Source organism: Falco peregrinus, chromosome 2, assembly GCF_023634155.1.
Source record: "Falco peregrinus isolate bFalPer1 chromosome 2, bFalPer1.pri, whole genome shotgun sequence".
NCBI lineage: Eukaryota > Metazoa > Chordata > Aves > Falconiformes > Falconidae > Falco > Falco peregrinus.
The window spans coordinates 24623124-24641430 of record NC_073722.1 but is presented as its reverse complement, the minus strand read 5'-3'; the positions used below and the strand labels follow the sequence as shown (position 1 = coordinate 24641430).

General features: G+C 46.0%; 1 protein-coding gene across 10 annotated transcripts in view; it reads right to left on the bottom strand.

The window, feature by feature from the left end:
• Positions 1 to 18307, bottom strand: part of SLC4A4 (solute carrier family 4 member 4) — a 236799-nt gene that overhangs the window by 48023 nt on the left and 170469 nt on the right. For all 10 annotated transcript variants that reach the window (XM_055797669.1, XM_055797671.1, XM_055797668.1 and 7 more), the window contains one exon: positions 8440 to 8597. In XM_055797669.1, coding sequence (XP_055653644.1) covers positions 8440 to 8597 — 158 coding nt within the window. The remainder of the gene's footprint in view (positions 1 to 8439; positions 8598 to 18307) is intronic.

Sequence of the window (18307 nt, the reverse complement as noted above, 5' to 3'; positions counted from 1 at the left end):
ACGCTCATCAGAAAAAGTTTTAAGTATGGCCTCAAGGTTGGATCTTCAAATGTATCTAAATTCTTCTGGCCTGGAATGAAAAATGACCAAAAATATTTTTTTTTTCATTCAAAAATGCTTAATTCAATTATTTGAATTAATTCAATTATTTGAATTAATCATTCAAATAATGCTTAACTCGGGAAAGACCTATGCCTTATCTTAGGCTCTTCCAGTTCCTAAACTAAAGTTCCTGTGCAAGGCCAAGGTATCCACGCTGAAATGGTAAAAGCCAGTACCTCCTTTAGAAATACTCTTAATTTAAAGTTAATTTCAGGCAGCAGATGGGTGACAAACTGGTGGCTACTTACTCACACAGCATCTACAGCCTTGGCTGTACAAACACAAGCTTCTTAGAAATCCCCCGTTCAGATTTGTCGCGGAAAAAAAGGATTGGTTCATGGCTATGGCGTGAAAATACATCTGTCTTCATGCTCACCTCTTCGCCTTGTAACTGGCTTGTTAAGAAAGCCCTGTTACTTCTGTTGGCCATCTCGCACAATGGCCAACATTCAGTGGCCTGTGGGATTTCAGTGGAGACCATCATGCTGGTCAGACGGTGTCACCCCAAGAGCTGGACTCTAGCTAGTGACCCTGAGACTAAAGTCTCACTCTCTCCCACACACCAACTCACCCCTACAATTAGCAATAAAAGAAGTCATGGCAACAGACCAACTCCTCCATTTCACCTAATTTAGCAAAGGCTGGGAATTATTGGGGCAATTTTCAGCAAATTCCGTATCAGCATGTGTTTCAAACAGAAACACTAATAGCTGCTCAAAACAACTTTAAAGCTTCCTGAATTAAGCCTTTTTCCAATTATAGATGTACCTTTCAATCAGTAATGGAAAAGAAACACACTATAACCCTTGGTAAGTTGTCTCATCTAAAACCTTTTGCATTACTTCCAGTGTGAATTTGAGTTGGCTTCAACTTCCAATAATAAATTTAAATTGTCTCTTATAGCTAAACTGAAGAACCCTCGGTAATTAAATTCCTTTAAATACCCTCCCCTATTGATCCATTCACCTGTAGCCATCTGTCAGTTAGGCTAAGCCATTTGAGGCTTTTCTCCTCTCTTAAGTCACTTTGACGGCTGTGCTGTGAGCCTCTTCCGATGTATCAGCATCCCCCTCAGGGAAATCATCCAAGAGCTGGGAGTTTTGTCAGTGCAAATATATAGATGAAATAACCCATGGCTACTCAGGAACTTTATGAGAGCCTGCTTTCCTGAGAAAATGAAGTTAGGAGCATTCGCAGCATCATGGAACGGTTGGGGTTTGAAGGGACCTCTGGAGATCATCTGGTCCAACCCCCTGCTAAAGCAGGTTCTCCTCTACAGCAGGTTGCACAGAACCACATCCAGGTGGGTTTTGAATGTCTCCAGAGAAGGAGACTCCACAGCCTCTCTGGACAGCACTGAGTCAGGGAACAGGACTTCAGGTATGGACAAGGATGGGAAGTCTTAGGAAACATGGCAGGATGGCAGGGAGAGCTGGGGTTATTGCCATGGTGGAGGGAAAGGACATGGCACATACTTTTAGGAAACCAGGTTTCAGTGGTTCCAGCACCGATGGAAAAATCTTCTACAGCCAGGGATGGCCCCACTCCTTTACCTGCAGCATCACCCAGAGAAAAGGGGTCCTTGGAGTACAGCTCTTCCGTCTGCGCTCTCCATCCCCAAAGGGAGAAGCTGATGTGGGACCAAGTTAAAGCATGGATGATCAGATTCCTCTGGGCCACAGAGAGACCTTCTTCATTACATGACAGCCTTCAACATGTCAACTACACATTTTCTCAAAAGCTGCTGATAAAACGTGGAACACAACAGGGTTGAGAGGTTGTTACACCCCACCAGAAGTACTTCTCCCCTTACAAGCACTGTATTATTTTAGCTTCCTAAATGAAAATGTTGTGAGGTACTAAGTCAAATCTCTTATGAGTTATATTGTATCCAAATAAGTACTTGTCTATTTTAAAAAAATCTAGTCCTATAAAAAAAAAAAAAAGGCATCAGGTTAGTAGGACAGGATCCATAAATACATATTAATTGGCATTACTAACAGTAACACTTCCAAATCAAGTTCTTCATGAGGCTTTCAAGTGTTTTACTTCAGGTTCACACAGAGGTCACTAAGGCATACACGCCTAGGTCATGTCCTCTGCTCTCCTCCTACCTCCTGAAGTTGCCTTGTGTTTCACGAGTTATTGTAAAACAACATTAAAGACAAGCTGTTCCACAGCCAATTCTTTCAAAACTCCAGGATGCAAATTAACCAAATATATTAATTTTTTTAAAAAAGTTTGTAACTTCCGAAGTTGCTGCTCAGTATTCTCCTGATTTTTCGGGGGAACGAGACATTTTCATAACCATCTTCTGAAATAATTCCATCAGCTGGCTCTCTTCAAATGCATAACAGAAGTACCTGAACGCTCATGAATTTACTAAAATGTTCTTGAAAACAAGCTGTTTGTGTTGCTTCCTAAATGCTTTGCCTTGGTTCAGCTCAGAATTGCCTTCAGCACATAGAACAAGACCTTTTAAAAGGCCAAATATTAAGAACACAAAAACATGAATGCATTTTATTGGTTTGGACTAGATTACATTTGCATGCATTTAACATCAATTAGTTATGAATACTTCCAGCTAGGAAAGCCCTCGCTTCTAGCTGTGACCCACTCCTCTTCTTCACCTGCCCGGTTGAAAGCGAGCACAGAATTCCTCTCTGCTGCACACAACATGTGCCAAGTTACCATGCCCATTTCTGACACTTCACATCGCTAAGGATACTTCAGTGCAGAGTGTGAGGTTTCACCTCGTATCACTTAGCTCCAAGTTCCTCTGAAGTAGTGGCAAAATTCAGTGTTTCTACCAAATGCTCTGGGAAACAGCTTACAGGCAGAGCTGACAGCCCTTGTGCCCAGGATACCTCCTCTTGCACTTTATATGACAGCACAGTCAAAGCACTCCAAATCCTTTGCTTCCAAGCCAATAACGAGCCAGAAACTCAGTAATGTATTATTCTGCTTTACCTAAAGCACTAGTCCTCCTGCCATTTCTGCACACTTTACCCTTCTTAAGCAGATGATGGCCACTGACTACATACACTTCACCTTTTAACCAGATGGACTATGTCACCAGACCCAACAAGAATAAATTCTTTCTCACAGATGAGCAATTCCAATTCAAAATGGACAAAGATGCTCTGGCCAGCACATTGTAAACCCAGCTGATACACCTAGAAGACCTGAACGTAGCACTGCAGCAATACTCCGTACAAGCCCAGAAACTTGGGGTTATGGACCTAATAACCTGCCATGAGCAAACACAACCCTCCTGGACCTTGGTGGGAAGTGACACCAGAGACTACGGGGAAGAATTTCCATCTAGTTTGCCCAAGGAGGCTACAAAGCTCTACTTGATGTGCTTCTAAGAAATGTGGCTAGAAATCGCCACAAAATCACATGAAGAACACACCAAGGAGGTGGGGAGTGAACAGAACACAGGCTCCAAAGTCAGCGCAGCACTAATATTTAGCCATCCACTGGGGACATCCTGCAAGAAATCTGTAATGTCTGTGACTAAAAAGTTCCCCTACAAGGGTTCTGGTGAAAACTGGCACAGGACCAAGCCTCACCATGGCCTCTTTGCAAGCTGACCATCAGTGCAGGAGACAAAGTTGTCCTGGCTCCCACTCCCACCCCCCACCCCACCTCGAAATAAACAAAAACAAAACCAAAAAAAGAGCAACTAAAAAAAGATCCCAGTTCAGCCTACTCATCCATGCCTATCTCTCAAATCTGGAGTAAGGGCAGCAGCTCCATAAGGGTTAAAGGCACCTACACAAAGCGAACTCAGTAAGGTCCTGCAGAAAATATTTTCATTTTTGAGAGGGCTGGAGGAATGCAGTCCTCCTGTTGCAGGACATCATGTGAGATGCCTGTCAATAAAGATACATGTTGATGGACTTGAAGGCTGAAGGAACAACCTCTTAATGAACTTTTCCAGTAGAATCTGTGGCTGAAAGGAGAACAACTTGAGATTGTAGTAATGAAAGGAGATGGGGAAGTGTTTGGTCCATCCTTCCACTTCACCCAGGTGATCCTTCAAGTTTCGGGCAACGTACCACCATTGCAGGCTTCTCACACGGTGTCCAACACACGAATGCAGACAAAGGCAGTCCTTTGCTGCCAGAGCATCAATTTCAAAGAGCTAGTCCTTCTGCTGGAAGGGCTGTTAAAGGACACAGCCCTGACACCATTTCAAATGCTGTAATTAACAAACAAGACACAGATTTCACCCTCACCTATGAAGAAGAAAGGATGCCTCTGCACTTGAAAGCTTAAGTTAGGAAGGAAGGGGGGAGATGCTGACTCCTGGTTCTGCCACGTGCTTCCCAAGTGACCTTTGGGCAAGTTACTTCATTTCATTTGAGACTTGTAGGCACAGGCAATTTCCCAGCACTACATATTAGACTGTGCAAGTCTGTACAGCTTATCTCCAAAAGAAATCTTTCCCTTGCTCATTCTTCATCTTTTTTCCCCCATCAACATTACATTAATGCAGCAGACCTGAACACGCGATTGCACATTTCTTTTATGAAAATAAAAAGGTACACTTATTGCTTTGTCCAGAGGAGAAGCAGCCATACCCAAGCCATGGTGCAAGCACAGTAGCTGAGGGCTTGCCAATATGAGGAGCTCATGGCACTGTGGAATTGAAATTCAACACAAGAAAACCAAAGTCCTTAAAGTTTTTTTTCAGTCTGATCAGTAAAAAGAAAACTCAACGCAGTGAAAGGCTGGGATTTCTCTATACCAATTTCAGAACCATGATTTTTCTTACTAGGGCTGTAAGAAAACACCCTGCTGAGAAACTTTTCCTGAAGAGAGCTCATCAGATCTTGCTGGGGTTTTTTTAAGTAAAAATTCACTTTTAAGTAAAGGAAATACTTAAAATACTTAGCAAGGAAGAGTGAAAGGAAAATAAATACATATTAGGCAATTTAAGTATCCAAAGAAGACTCACTTCTACATAAGTAATCTTATTTCTATAAAATGTCCAAAATGCTGTAACTTACAAGAAAAATCCAAGCCAAGGAATACGTGGAGGAAGAAAAAAAAAATATCAGCAGAAACAAGTAACCTATTAACTGGAAGTCTGCAAGTATGTACACATTTGTCTGCCTTATGCACACAACAATCCTTTTTCTTTCTACAGCACTAGGTGAATGTTAAAAAACCACAACAGGGCAGGGACTATAGCTATCACGAGCCTTTCACCTCTGCAAGTGTCATATTTGTTTCTACATCCCAGGATTGTGGCCATGTCTTACACGTCCAACTAATGGATGCAGGTGACACACTTATTCTCAGCTAGCTGCAGGAAAGCTGTCACTGCCCTCTCCCTGCAAACCCCACCTGATTAGTGCTTTGAAAAGCAAAACATTAAGATGGCTTCATGCATTTCTGCAAGCTGTGTGACACCATGTTTCGGCTGGGAATGCCTTCTCCCTTCTCCCAGCTCCTTGGAAGGGCTTTCCCCATCCCTCTGCCCCTGATCCAACAAGCACTGCAACCATCACCTCTTTAAGGCAAGGCATCTGGCTGGCTCCTGGGATGTATTTGGTGTATCTGTGGTTGCTAAAGAGCAGGAGATTTTTATCTAACACAGCACACACCAGAAACATGACCTGGATTGCTGTGCGAAGGCACCTCCAGCAGGACGTGTCACTACGGGAATAGATGGCCACGCAGAGGCCACCTCCCCTCTGTGTTACAAACCAGCACGCCCACAACCCTGTGTTCACTGGAACAGGCTGCCCAGGGAGGTGGTGGAGTCACCATCCCTGGAGGTGTTTAAAAAACACATATATGTGGCGCTTAGGCACGTAGTTTAGTGATGGACTTGGCAGTGCTGGGTTAACGGTTGGGCTTGATGATCTTAAAAGTTTTTTCCAACCTAAATGATTCTGTGAAACCTGGGTGTTTAACCCCCTGCCTGCTCCACACAGAAACAACGTGCTACTTTCTAAAGAGAGAGACAGATGCAGGTCATGCCATGGTGACTTGATAGACCTGGTAACCATAAACCTGCAGCAACCCACAGCGCTGAAGCATTAGCTTGTGTTCATTTCAAAACCCCAGGTGGTTTTGCACTGCCTAGTTTTGATGGCATGGTTTTGACAATTTTACCAGGAACTTGGTAATTTAACAAAATAAAAGAAGCCCCAAGGGAGAGGTGCTGGGGGGAGCAAGTCAAAGGCTCCAGCTCCAGCATCTTCTGGAGTCTGTGGGCTGTGAAGTGCATGTCCACAGCAGGAACGCATGCTGCATGAGATGGCTGAGAGTCAGCGCAGACCGAGGAGACGCTCCCTCATAGCTCGTCTGGGCCCTGATGGGATTTCCTTGATTGAATTTCACAGGATGCAGCCTCTGCAAATGGCTCTTCATTACTCACAAAAGCCATCTAATGAGCCTCCCTGCTTTGATTAGGGTAGCATTTGGTTTGGTGGACAGCAAATGGATAATAGTATTTCCTGGAAAAATTGTTGGCATGGAAGAACATATTGTCTTGATTAATGCTACTGAGTAATGAGGTCGTTCAGCAATCCTAGATCTAACTTCCTGGCTCCCACTACTAAAACAAACAATACCTAATTTTACATCTGCTGAAAAGCATTTGGAGACATGTTTAAAAAAAAAGAGTAAGTGGATTAAACTTCAACACTGAAATACTGACGTATACAGAGCTCAGGAATGCTGGGGAATGAAGAATAACCTTTTATAAAATAAAGCCCCTTTCATGTCCCTATACTCCAGAATAATCCCTACCCTCAAAACCGTCCATACTACCAGAATATCCAGTGCCTGCAAACAGTTGTCGATGTGGTTATTGTAGGGAGCTGCTTAATGAAACTATAAGAAATACAAACACTGCTGCGTTACTAGAAGGCAATTAAACAAGTAGCAAAACTAGATCATCTTTTCCCTTTGTTTTGTACATGGAAATAAAGCCCAGGTTATAACAACCATGTAACTTTTATTCCATACAATGGCTGTGATCCATTCCAGTATCAGTAATGCACTAGCCATGTGCTTTTGTCATGGTACTACATCTCTTCCTACAAAATATTACTTAATGTAGCCTCAAACCCTCTAGACATTATTCAAATCACACCTTTCACTCTGTATCGAAAGCCCTTGAAACCGTTCACATAAAACACCTATTTGCATATTAGCGATGTGAAAGGTGCAACCTGAACTCCATAATCGCAAACAAAATGCCAAGTAAACCCTTTGTAAGCTGATACTAAAAGCATGCCAGAGCCCAGGTGCGCAGCAGCGCGGAGGAACAAGGCGGTGCCGAGCCCAGTGTGGAGCTGAAAGGGGACACTGCAAACCAACCTCCCACCCTTCTCACTGAAACTCTGCCCTGCTCCGTTCTTTGTGCACCTCATTGCCTTTTAACACAAATCATTTTTACAGTTCTTACCTCAGTGAGGGATTGGTGTGTACTACTACATCGTGCTCACATACAGCAGTTCCGTACGCCTATCCTGACGCGCATGTCCTGGACATCTATCCCGATCATTTTTCTCTACTATGTCACATGATAAACAAGATGCAATTGTACAACTAAGGGTGATATTGCTAAGAATTCAAGCAGGACTTCAGCTTTGCTGTTCTGGTAGATATATACACTCACTGTACAGACCGTTACGCGTATTCAAGCAGTGAATTCCAATATTTAAGAACATGAGATATATTCATATTTGTGAGACTCAAGATTAATCTGCAACATGATCCACAATAAATAAAATATTGATACGACGTTTTTCTCTTAATCATTATGCACTACAAAGCGATACATAGTGTGACCACCCTGAAATAACTGTATGCCTCGGTTTATCTGACTTTTTGTTTGCCCCAGTAGGGCCAGAATTACGTCGTTCATCTGATGTGAGTATAAGAGGAAAAATACGTACTGCAAAAACGTGCACAGGGAATCTGAGCTATGTACAGTGTGTGTTGGTGGCGGGGGGGTGGAATCATAAGGGGCAGGAAAAAAGCCCCAACAGTTAAATTTCATACCAGCAGTGCCCTTTACTGCTAAGCTATTAAGTTAGTGCTTGTGTTTGTTCATTTTGCAAGCTATTAAGTTAGTGCTTGTGTTTGTTCATTTTGCAGCTCATATCTTACAACCAAATTCAAGACCTGAAAATTATTAAGCGGCTACAGTGAGTTTTGTTATTTTAAACCAATAATCCTGACCATTAGGCATGTCATGTGATGGAAAGCAACAGAGAATGTCTTCTTCTGGCCCGGTGGTTTTAGTTTAAAAGGTGGAAGTGCAGTTTCCAGCTCCTGCTCCCCTGCCTGGGGGCTGAGTTCTCTTACCGGGTGGGCACGGGGACTTCGGTCAGGGCGCCCAACATGACCGCCTGCTGCAGCCGAACGAAAGCAATGAAAGGACTCTCCAGGAAGTCCACCTCCCCAACCAGCACGTTGGAGGCCTCAGCATCACGGGGCAATTTCTTCATGAATTTATTCTTCAGCTGCATCAGTGAAAGAGGAGAGAAAAGAAAACTGAATTTTGTTAGGCACACAAACAGGAACGCGCGATAGTATTTACCCGGTTTTCACCCATGTTTCCTCCTTGGCCAGAATCTATCTTTGGTCAATGTGTATCATCCCCACAGAGTCTACAGAGATACAAATGCTAAGAAGATCAGCCCCGGAAGCACAATGTTGACAGTGGTGCTTGGAGCCAAGATGATGCTGAGAAGATTATGCCCCTTGGAACAGCTGTTGCTGTTCACAGACCTGAGATGGTGTCATTTGGGGGGGAAAAAGGTATGCAGCACTGAGGAAGATGGGCAGATGTGGGCATGGTGCCAGGAAAAAGTACCGCAGCACCTCGCTGCCCAGCCACCTGCTTGACAGGGACAGGCAGGCACTTTTTATGCATGGAAGTGCAACTCCAGGTTCTGCAGTTGCTGCTACAGAAACGACTGGCCTGAGGAAAACTGACCCAGGAAGGATGGACGCCAGGAGCTGGGCACCTGCATTTCACTGTGTACATGTCTCTTCCAGTTCTAAGAGAAAGACTTAGCACAGGCTTTGAGGAGCATGTTTCCTAGCCTGTAGCATCTGCTTTCATCTAAAATTTGCTTGAGGTTGTCCAAAGCTGTTGATCCTGTTGCCCGTGCAGGCCAGTGCATGAGGAGTCACTGGGCAAAAGTTGCAGGAGTGCTGGTTTTGAAACTCTGCTAACGGTCTCATTAATTGCCTAGGTGAGAGACTGGCTCATTACAGCTTCCCACCACGACTGCCCAAGCCCTCAGCCCTCCCACAGGCTGCTGCCCTCAGAGCACACAGCAAGGCACAGCCAAAGCGGGACAGAGGAACGTGTGCCACCATGAGAGACCTTTTGTCCAGGAGAAAGTCCCTTCTCAATCCCTTCTACAGAATGATGCTGGATGGCTACGACATCCCTCACCTCCCAAACATCTGAAGGAAGAGAAAGCCTTGGGAAGAAGTGATGTGAGAAGGCGCATCCATGAGGACAAGAGAAATCACAGAGGGTTTTCAAGGAAAATAAAAGCACCAGGTATGGGAGTGGGGAGTAGGGGAAGATGAGGAAGTCCATGGTTGTGAGCAGGACACCTGGCCTCTGCATGGGTCCTGCACCAGGGAGGGCTGGGTGGCATAGGGAAGCCCCTCCAGATGCTCATGATGGTGGCTCTGCGTTAACTGTTCACTGATGAGGACACTCAGTCCCCTTTTCTAGATGGCATGCTGTGGGGGTTCCCCCAACCACCTCCAAGAGACACGAAATCCCTCCTCTGCCCAGACCACCAACACAAGACTCATCAAAACAACCCTCACCACACCATGGGAAACTTCCATCTCATGACCAGTCTGTTCTCTGGTTTTCCTGAGAGGCATGTTTGAAAGCAAGGAAAGAGCAAACATTTAGAAATTTGCTAATGTTTTAAAACAGGGGTTTGGGGGAAAACATCTTGGCTAAGACAAGTTGGAGGCAACGCACTGTCACGGCAGCAGCAAGGCCCTGTGTGCCACACGGATAAAAGTATGAAGATATCCATCTCTTCTGTTGAAGAGGTAGAAAGACCACCTGGGAAAAGGAACCAAGGCAGCTGGCAGGCTTGCTCCAATCAGCTGTTTAATCCCCAAAAGGGTCCGGTTACCCTTTCTAAAGGATGGTGAGGGAGTGTATTGAATACAAGATCAAAATCATTGTCGGAAAAGGACAGATTCTTCTGAAGGGCACCCAGGTAAACAGAGATGACAGTGTATGAAGAACACACACATTTCAGCAGGTATTTTGTAGTAAAAGAAATGCAACTAAGGCACCAAAATTTCCTTCTGATCACTCTAGTAACCTGATTTTCTGACTCACCGAGGTTATTTCAACACATCCTTCCTGTGATGCCCTTCTAGCCTTATTCCTTCTTTGTACTTTTATGTTCTTTGACTGCTCCCTTCTCCTCAGTAACATAAGCCTGAGTTGTTACCTGAGCTTTTCTGGTGGTGGTGGTGCTTTTTCTAGTGTTCCTTCACTCTCTTTCTACATCTTTGCCTTTTTTTTCATTGACAGTGACAACAGCTGTGCCAGAAACATGACAAAGGGAGCCGGTGAAGCTGTCATGAGCATACACCAGTGCCGTTGCACTGCTCATCTTCAAGCTTTCTCATACCTAAGATCTAGATTTTAGTCTATCTGAAAACCAACACAACTTGACTTTTTTGTTTTAAAACAAAGGTTGTATCTCAAAGCAAAACAATGCAGTTATTTACTATATTGTATCATATTAAAAAATTAAGTATTCAGCAGGATTTCCTATCAATTTTTGCTGCCTGATGAATAAGAAAAGCACATGGGAATATCCCTATTCTTGACCATATTTGGAGTTTTGACTCTTCATTCGTGGCAAGCCCACTGTTAGCTGTGGCTTTAACCATGGTGTATCATGGCCTCTCCTGCCTTCTCCAGCACCCCTACACCCAACTGCCATGTGTTGCAGTCGACACAGCATCACCTCAGGCAGCCTGTCACTGCAGGGTGGAAACAAGCTCTGTGCACTGGATCTAGGGACAGCTACCCCAGTGCCTGCACCGGGATACGCAGGGAGCCACGTTCTGACTTGGCAAGGGAGATGGCACAGAGGAAGACATTCCGCTCCCAACACCTTGGGTCCTTCTGGGGGCTGTCTGCGCACTGCATAAGCTATGGGAGCCTCAAGTCTGGGAGCAGCAATGGAGGAGCCAACGTAAGGTGAATCCACCAGCCAGGAAAGCATCATTGGGATGTCAGTCACAATAGAAGCAGCACTTCTAGGAACGCAGCAAAGCATCTGTTACTGAACACTGGGCTCAAAACTGCAGGAAAGCAAGATAAGAAGACAACCTATACAGCTGTATTTATTAATTTCCAGCAATCCTTCCCAAGGCATCCAGATGGTATCCGAGGTCCCATACCATGCTCACCGCCACTAAACCAGAGTGCCAGAAGAAACGTACTGACCAGCATCATTCCCATCAGCCAGTGTGACTTTCATTTATATGTCTCCTCCCAAAGCACAGCTACAGCTTCACGCTAAAATTAGTTCCTTACAGCCCGAAGGTTGTTCCTCTCCTCTCTGCATCTGCTGCTGTAGCTGTACCACAGTGAACATGGGCAGGCTCAAGGGGCTCTGCGACAAGAGGCAGCTCTGGGGAGACCTCAGAGGCCTTGTAAGGTGGGGACAGACTTTTTACAAGAGCCTGTAGCAACAGGACAAGGGAGAATGGTTTTAAATTAAAAGAGGGTAAATTTAGATTCAATATCAGGAAGAAGTTCTTCACCATGAGGACAGTGAGGCACCGGCACAGGCTGCCCAGAGCAGCTGTGGGTGCCCCATCCCTGGCAGTGCTCAAGGCCAGGCTGGACGGGGCTGGGAGCAGCCTGGGCTGGTGGGAGGTGTCCCTGCCCGTGGCAGGGGGTGGGAACTGGAGGGTCTTCAAGGTCCCTTCCAGCCCAACCATTCCGTGATGCTATGATTCTATAAATATGCATCCTTTAGCTGACAAAATATGAACCAAGTTTAACTATGTAGAAATGTCATTGATTGCTTCTGATTTGATAACGGGAGAACACTGCAGGAGCTGAGTTTTAAAAAACAGCCTCTCCTGCCTCTTTTCTGGTACCTTCCTGGCACTGGAAATCTCTTCAGGCTGGCAGAGGACTGCCTTTCTGCTAGGTTGTTATCACGGCACGACAGGGCGATGCGAGCAGCCCTGCTCGTACCCCTAGCCCTCTCTGCAGCACCGGCCAAGCTCCTGCAGCCTTGGCCACTCTGGTGGGGGCATCTTTGCCCTCACCTCATACGCACCCCTCTGTGCAGCTTAGCACTCAGGCTGCATCCTCGCAGCCAGGGAGGGATTGCTGAGTGTCCTCAGATCCGAGACGGCTTTGTTTTTAACTTCAGCAGTGGCAGAATTAATTTGAAGTTGAAGGCTTTTGAAAAATCCTGCCCTTAGTTGGCTCCCACCCCCTACCTCTCACCCTGAATGATCTTTGGAGATGCTCTGTGTTGCTCTGGCTAAGGGTGAATGGTGAGGGAGGATGTACTGCCAGAAACATCAGCGGGGGGTAACGCTAAACTGGGCTACAAATCCATAATGAGCTTTGCCAGGCAACTCAAGGAAGTAGAAAATCAGAAAAAAAAAACTCATGAAAAGGCATGACTTGATTCAGCAGGAAGAAAACTGCTGGAACAATCCTACTCTTGCACACTTCAGTCAGGATTACCACCAGAGAAAATATTAAATAAGCATCAAGGAACTCTGTGGAGGAAGCCTGGAAAAATGCAACCAGTTCTTCCACAATAGTGCTATGGAGGAAACTGGAAATAAAAAAATAACGGGAAGGCAGCAAATCCACAATAAACGGTCAACTTTGCTGAACAGGTTGGTCACGTGCTTGTGCATCTTGCAGAACAAGCACAGTGTTGGCTCATACCCAGGTGCCTTTCTGAACTAGAACCAACAAGCAGGAGCTCAGGCAGCTGACCAGCTCCCGAGGCCGAGAGGACCGGCCCTTTTCCCCCCTCTGCCTCCCCTCTGCCCAGCACATCAAAACAGCATGACTAATTTTGAAAAGCTATCATTATCGTGGATTTTTTGCTCCAAATGACTTTTGCGGCACCACTTTCTTAAATCATTTATCAGACAGGTGATGGGAAGGGTGCAATCAGCACTTACAGTCCATTTTGAACCATTCCCCGAAGGAGCTTCAGAAAGATTGGAGCCCTCAGCAGCACCTCAGCAGGGAGGGAGGGAGGCCAAGCAGCTGGAAGCACTATACTCCCTTTCCCTGCACTCTGCTAAATAGAGCATCATTCCAACCCGACCACTAATGTTACGTTAGAGGGCACAGATCTCCAACACTCTACTGGCAAACAGGCATGGCAACCTGAAAATTGCAATTTCCCTAAATGTATTTTAACACTCTGTTATCATCAGCATCACTTAAGATTTATTGGAAATGAAAGCAATTCCCAAGTATGCAGGGCTCTCATTGCATCTGTTCCTTTGCTCTCGGGCATGTTACTGTGCTGCAGACCTGTCTGCCTTGCCGTCTCACAGATGCTGCCGCCTCTGCAGAGGAGACTGCTGTGCAGCCTGTGGAGCAGCTCCCAACCGCTGCAGTTTCCAGCCTGAAATGCAGGTGTAAAGGAAAATCAAGAGGCCAGCTCACAGCCCTGGGAAGCAGCAAGGAGTGACTGCAGCTGCCAGGGCCAAGCAAGCGCCCAGGTTAGTTACGTGCCCCTATCCTGGCAAGATATTGAAAAGCAATTTAAGGGACCAAGCCAGGCTGATTTTCCTAAATCACTCAGCAACAACTTTGTTTTTAAAGGATGGGAAGCGTCTTCCTCTCTTTTGGGAGCACCTAGCACAACCAACAGCAAAGCTGCCCAATAACCAAGAGCAAGAGACGATGAAAAGGAGCACTTGGCTGAACAAACGCATGGCTCCTGCCCGTGATCCTGGCACACCCTGCCAAGCAGTTTGCAGGCTTGTCCAAGGCAAGAGAACACCCAAGGCAAGTGAAAACTCCACTAAATGAGTCATTAGCTGAAGCATCAGAAACACAAAGCTAACCAAAAATCCATGATACAGCACTAAAATTAGAGAAGCCCTTTAGCTAGTCACATTACTGTAATGTTGCTCCAGCCATTGCAGAACAGCCTGCAAGGAACATGTTGGCACGGATCTTTGGAAGAATCCGTTTGCCCTTACGTGTCATAGTCATATTTGATCACCCATAGCCTAAGGAAGAGTTACCAAACAAAAAACTCCAGCTGTGTGAGCTGGAGTTCAAGTGAAACACACCACCTATTTGGGAACAGCCTCCTTTGACACTGAGGTTACAAGCCTACAAAAGGTGAAATCACTTGCCCTTTGGGGACCTAGTTCTGCAGCGTGCCATACGGCAGCAGCAACTACCGTGCCTCCGCACAGGACATCGCAGCGCACCGAGCCCCATGCTCAGTGCCTGCTGACTTGGGCTACTCGCTCGACGTGCACTGCTTGGACTTACATGCCAGGTTGCATGGGGAGAGTCATCTCGATCAATGGAGATGGGATACAGCTAGCCCATTTGCATGCCATCTTATCCTTATTTTACACAACTTAAAGCTTTCGCAGCTACGCCCTGTTTGAAAAATCAGCCCTAAGTGAAAGGAGGGCTGGGACAAAAGAAAACCTGTCAGAGATGTGGGAGGCTGTGACTGGGTTGAGCTTTTCGGCTATGGGCAAAGCAGCTGCCTCTGTGGGATATCCCTGCTGTCCTCACCTAATAGTGTCTGCTGAGTTTGCAGCAGGGAAGCCCTCACATGCTTAAAGCAAAAGGAAAAATCAAAGCAAAATGTTACTCAGGTCTAAAGCCATTACATAGATACAGGAGACAACTAATAAACCTTGTCGTCTCACCCTTACAATAACATTAATAAAACAAAATCAGAATGAAAGGGCCATCCACTGACTTCACCAAGGGAAGCTATGAACAGGTACTAAAACTTCATAACCCACCTTCCTCCAGCCACGCAGGATCCTGTGCAGACAGGCTGAGAGCTGGGGTTGTCAGCCTGGAGAAGAGGCGGCTCCAGGGGAACTTACGGCGGCCTTCCAGTGCCTAAAGGGGCCGTCAGGAAAGCTGGAGAGGGGCTTTTTACAGGGGCCTGTAGTGATAGGACAAGAGGGAATGGCTTTAAGCTGTGAGAGGGGAGATTTACATCATATGAGAAAGAAGTTCTTCACCGTGAGGACGGCGAGGCGCTGGCCCAGGCTGCCCAGAGCAGCTGTGGGTGCCCCATCCCTGGCAGTGCTCAAGGCCAGGCTGGACGGGGCTGGGAGCAGCCTGGGCTGGTGGGAGGTGTCCCTGCCTGTGGCAGGGGGGAAACTAGAGGGTCTCAAAGGTCCTTTCCAACCCAAACCACTCCGTGATTCTATGATACTCAGTGCCAGCTTGAATTCCCCCTCCCATTAGCAGCATTTAGTTGCTAGCATCAGTGGAACTGAGCAATCAAAGCAAACACCACTGGCGTGAGACATCGATAACACTATCTAGCTGGCAAATATCTAAAATACAGTTTCCATGCTTTTGCTTAAAAGCCCAGGAAGGCCGTTTTTGGCAGTCCTGCTCCAGGAAAGTGACGCTACCAGGGCTACCTCATCCAGCGAGGAAGATGTTCCACCCCTCTTCTTCTTTATGCCCTTCATCATTTCACAAATCTCCCTGCTCTTCCCCAAGCCACACTTTTCCAAGCTGAAGACCCCTAGATTATATTGAGCATCTCCAACAGACTCCATTACAGTTTGCTCCTTTCGGCTCTGCTGCATTTCTTTCTGTCATTTCTAAGTTCACTATATTTGACAACCTCCAGCACTACAGTATTAAAAACAGCCAGGGCTTGATGCGGGGATGACGAGGAGAGGAGGAATCCATATGAAGGGTTGGATATGATTTTTTGGCTCCTCCTACTTAGCTCACCGTGCAGCAAAACTCAAACCCACTAAATGCATCTCTTAAACACTGACCATACAGATTAACCATCACAAACCTAACCGCATATGTGGTGCTTTGTGTAACTAAAGGAAGGTTTAACGGTCCCTGATCACAGGAAACAGGATCCAGTTCCCCAAATTCCTGTTACATGAAAGCCAAGCGCAACATGGGGGGACCTTAGGGGAGGTGGGACAGGGCTTGGAGCAACCGGGTCTCGCGGCAGGTGTCCCTGCTGCACTAGATGGTCTTGAAGGTTCCTTCCAACCCAAACCATTCTGTGATTCTGTGATCTTGAAGGTTCCTTCCAACCCAAACCATTCTGTGATTCTGTGATCTTGAAAGTCCCTTCTAACCCAAACCATTCTGTGCTTCCATGATCTTCCAACCTGGCAGGTGGCACGCAGCTGCCTGAGAGCACGAACAAAGGCTCAGGGGAAAGAAACCCCTCCACAGATACGAGGCAGGGGGGAAAGAAGAGGTGACGGCTGCATTATTTAACAAAAGCCTTTTTTAAAAATTCACTCTACCTTCTGTTTACTCTGCACGGGGTTATGTGTGCTCACCTCATCACAGCGTCGTGTTTCATCAGGGGGTTCCCACACTTGAGCGCAGACACACAGAGCTTTTGTACTCAAGCAAGGTTAATTCCCCCAGGAATTTGAACCTGCCTCTGTCTCTCTGTTTTTCTGTATCTGCTCACATATACGTTTAAGATTACCTCCCCATAAATTATCTCATGAATGTGTACCTCAGGGGACACCTCCAGTGCTCTGGGCTTTGTCTGCGTACAGAACTCCATTCCCCAGGAATGCTTTAGAGGTGCGCTGCTGATACACTGCGGGGAGAACCCACGCAAGCAAAACTGCTCTCTGCATCAAGAAAAAAGACCAAAGTAAATGAAATTCCATGTAACTAAACTTCCTAGAAACTTTTCCTTTCCTTCAGAAAGATGGCAGTGATCTGTGCTGGAAGACAGTCGGTTCCATTGGAGCTCCATGGAGTGAAAGTAGGTCATCCAGGCTGACAGACCTAAAAATTAGGAATATCTGCTGGTGACTGCAGAGGTGGGGAGACGTTCAAACAGGAAAAGCAGCGAATCACTCCCACCATTAATCACTGGACTTCATTCCAAACAGTGGGATCCCATCGGTGCCCTTCCCGTCCATCGTTCCCCCGGGAAAGGCAGGAGGGTTTCTCTCAACAAGGCCAATTTCTTTTTTAGCTTTAGAGCTGGCTTTGGCACAGATGCCCTGTTGATATGGAAACACCGGTTTGAATAAACACTGCACACACCACAACAAATAACAAGGGTTTTGTGCCTCTCTCTGACTGACCATATTCATTCAGAGCTGGGTTTTGTCCTATATACAAGCCCTTTGAAAGCAAAGATAATGTCAAGTCAGGAAACTCCCCTTATATCAGCATATATTCATTTCCTATATGCTTTTGCATCAGCTCAGTAATAACAGCTCCCTGATAGAACAGATTTTTCTGTAAATGTCCCTTTTATTTTTACATCTTAAGCACTAAAGAAGTCCTAGCGATTCAGCCATTTGGAGCTGCCAAGGACATTTTAACAGAGTACGACCAAAGGATTTCCCACGGGAGGAGGGACAGAAGCGGGAACAGCAGCAGGAATGACCCCAACTTCCTACAGCCCACTTGCACTACAGCCACAAAGGGGCTGACAGAGGCTGTACTTGACTCCTCTCAATCACTCTCATTCACAGATAAGGCTGAGAAAATAATGTCAAATATTTTCAGATTATTAAGGCTACATGAATCAAGAGCCAACGATCCCAGCTCTAACACCATAAATGACAAACTGTCCCCTGGGCATTGTGAAGAGGATTAAAGCCCTGTCGTCCCAAAAAGGTTGCTCAAACGGAGAAAGGATGCGGCTGCAGGCACGCTGTGGTTTGGGATGTCTTGCATGGGACCAGCAGAGTGAAACTCCAAGGTACGTTGCCAAAGGAGAGCTCAGCCCAAACACGGCTTAAACAATACCAAGTATAAGAAGGCCACTGATATTCCCACAGATTAATCATGTGGGGACGCTTTTATAAACATTCCCTTGAAGCACTTGTGACTCAGATACTGCAACTGCAAGCCAGTGCATGGCAGCGTAGTCTGAAACTGGCCGGAAAGATGAAAACCACACCAAAAAATCCTATCAATGTGCACTGGAAGTAA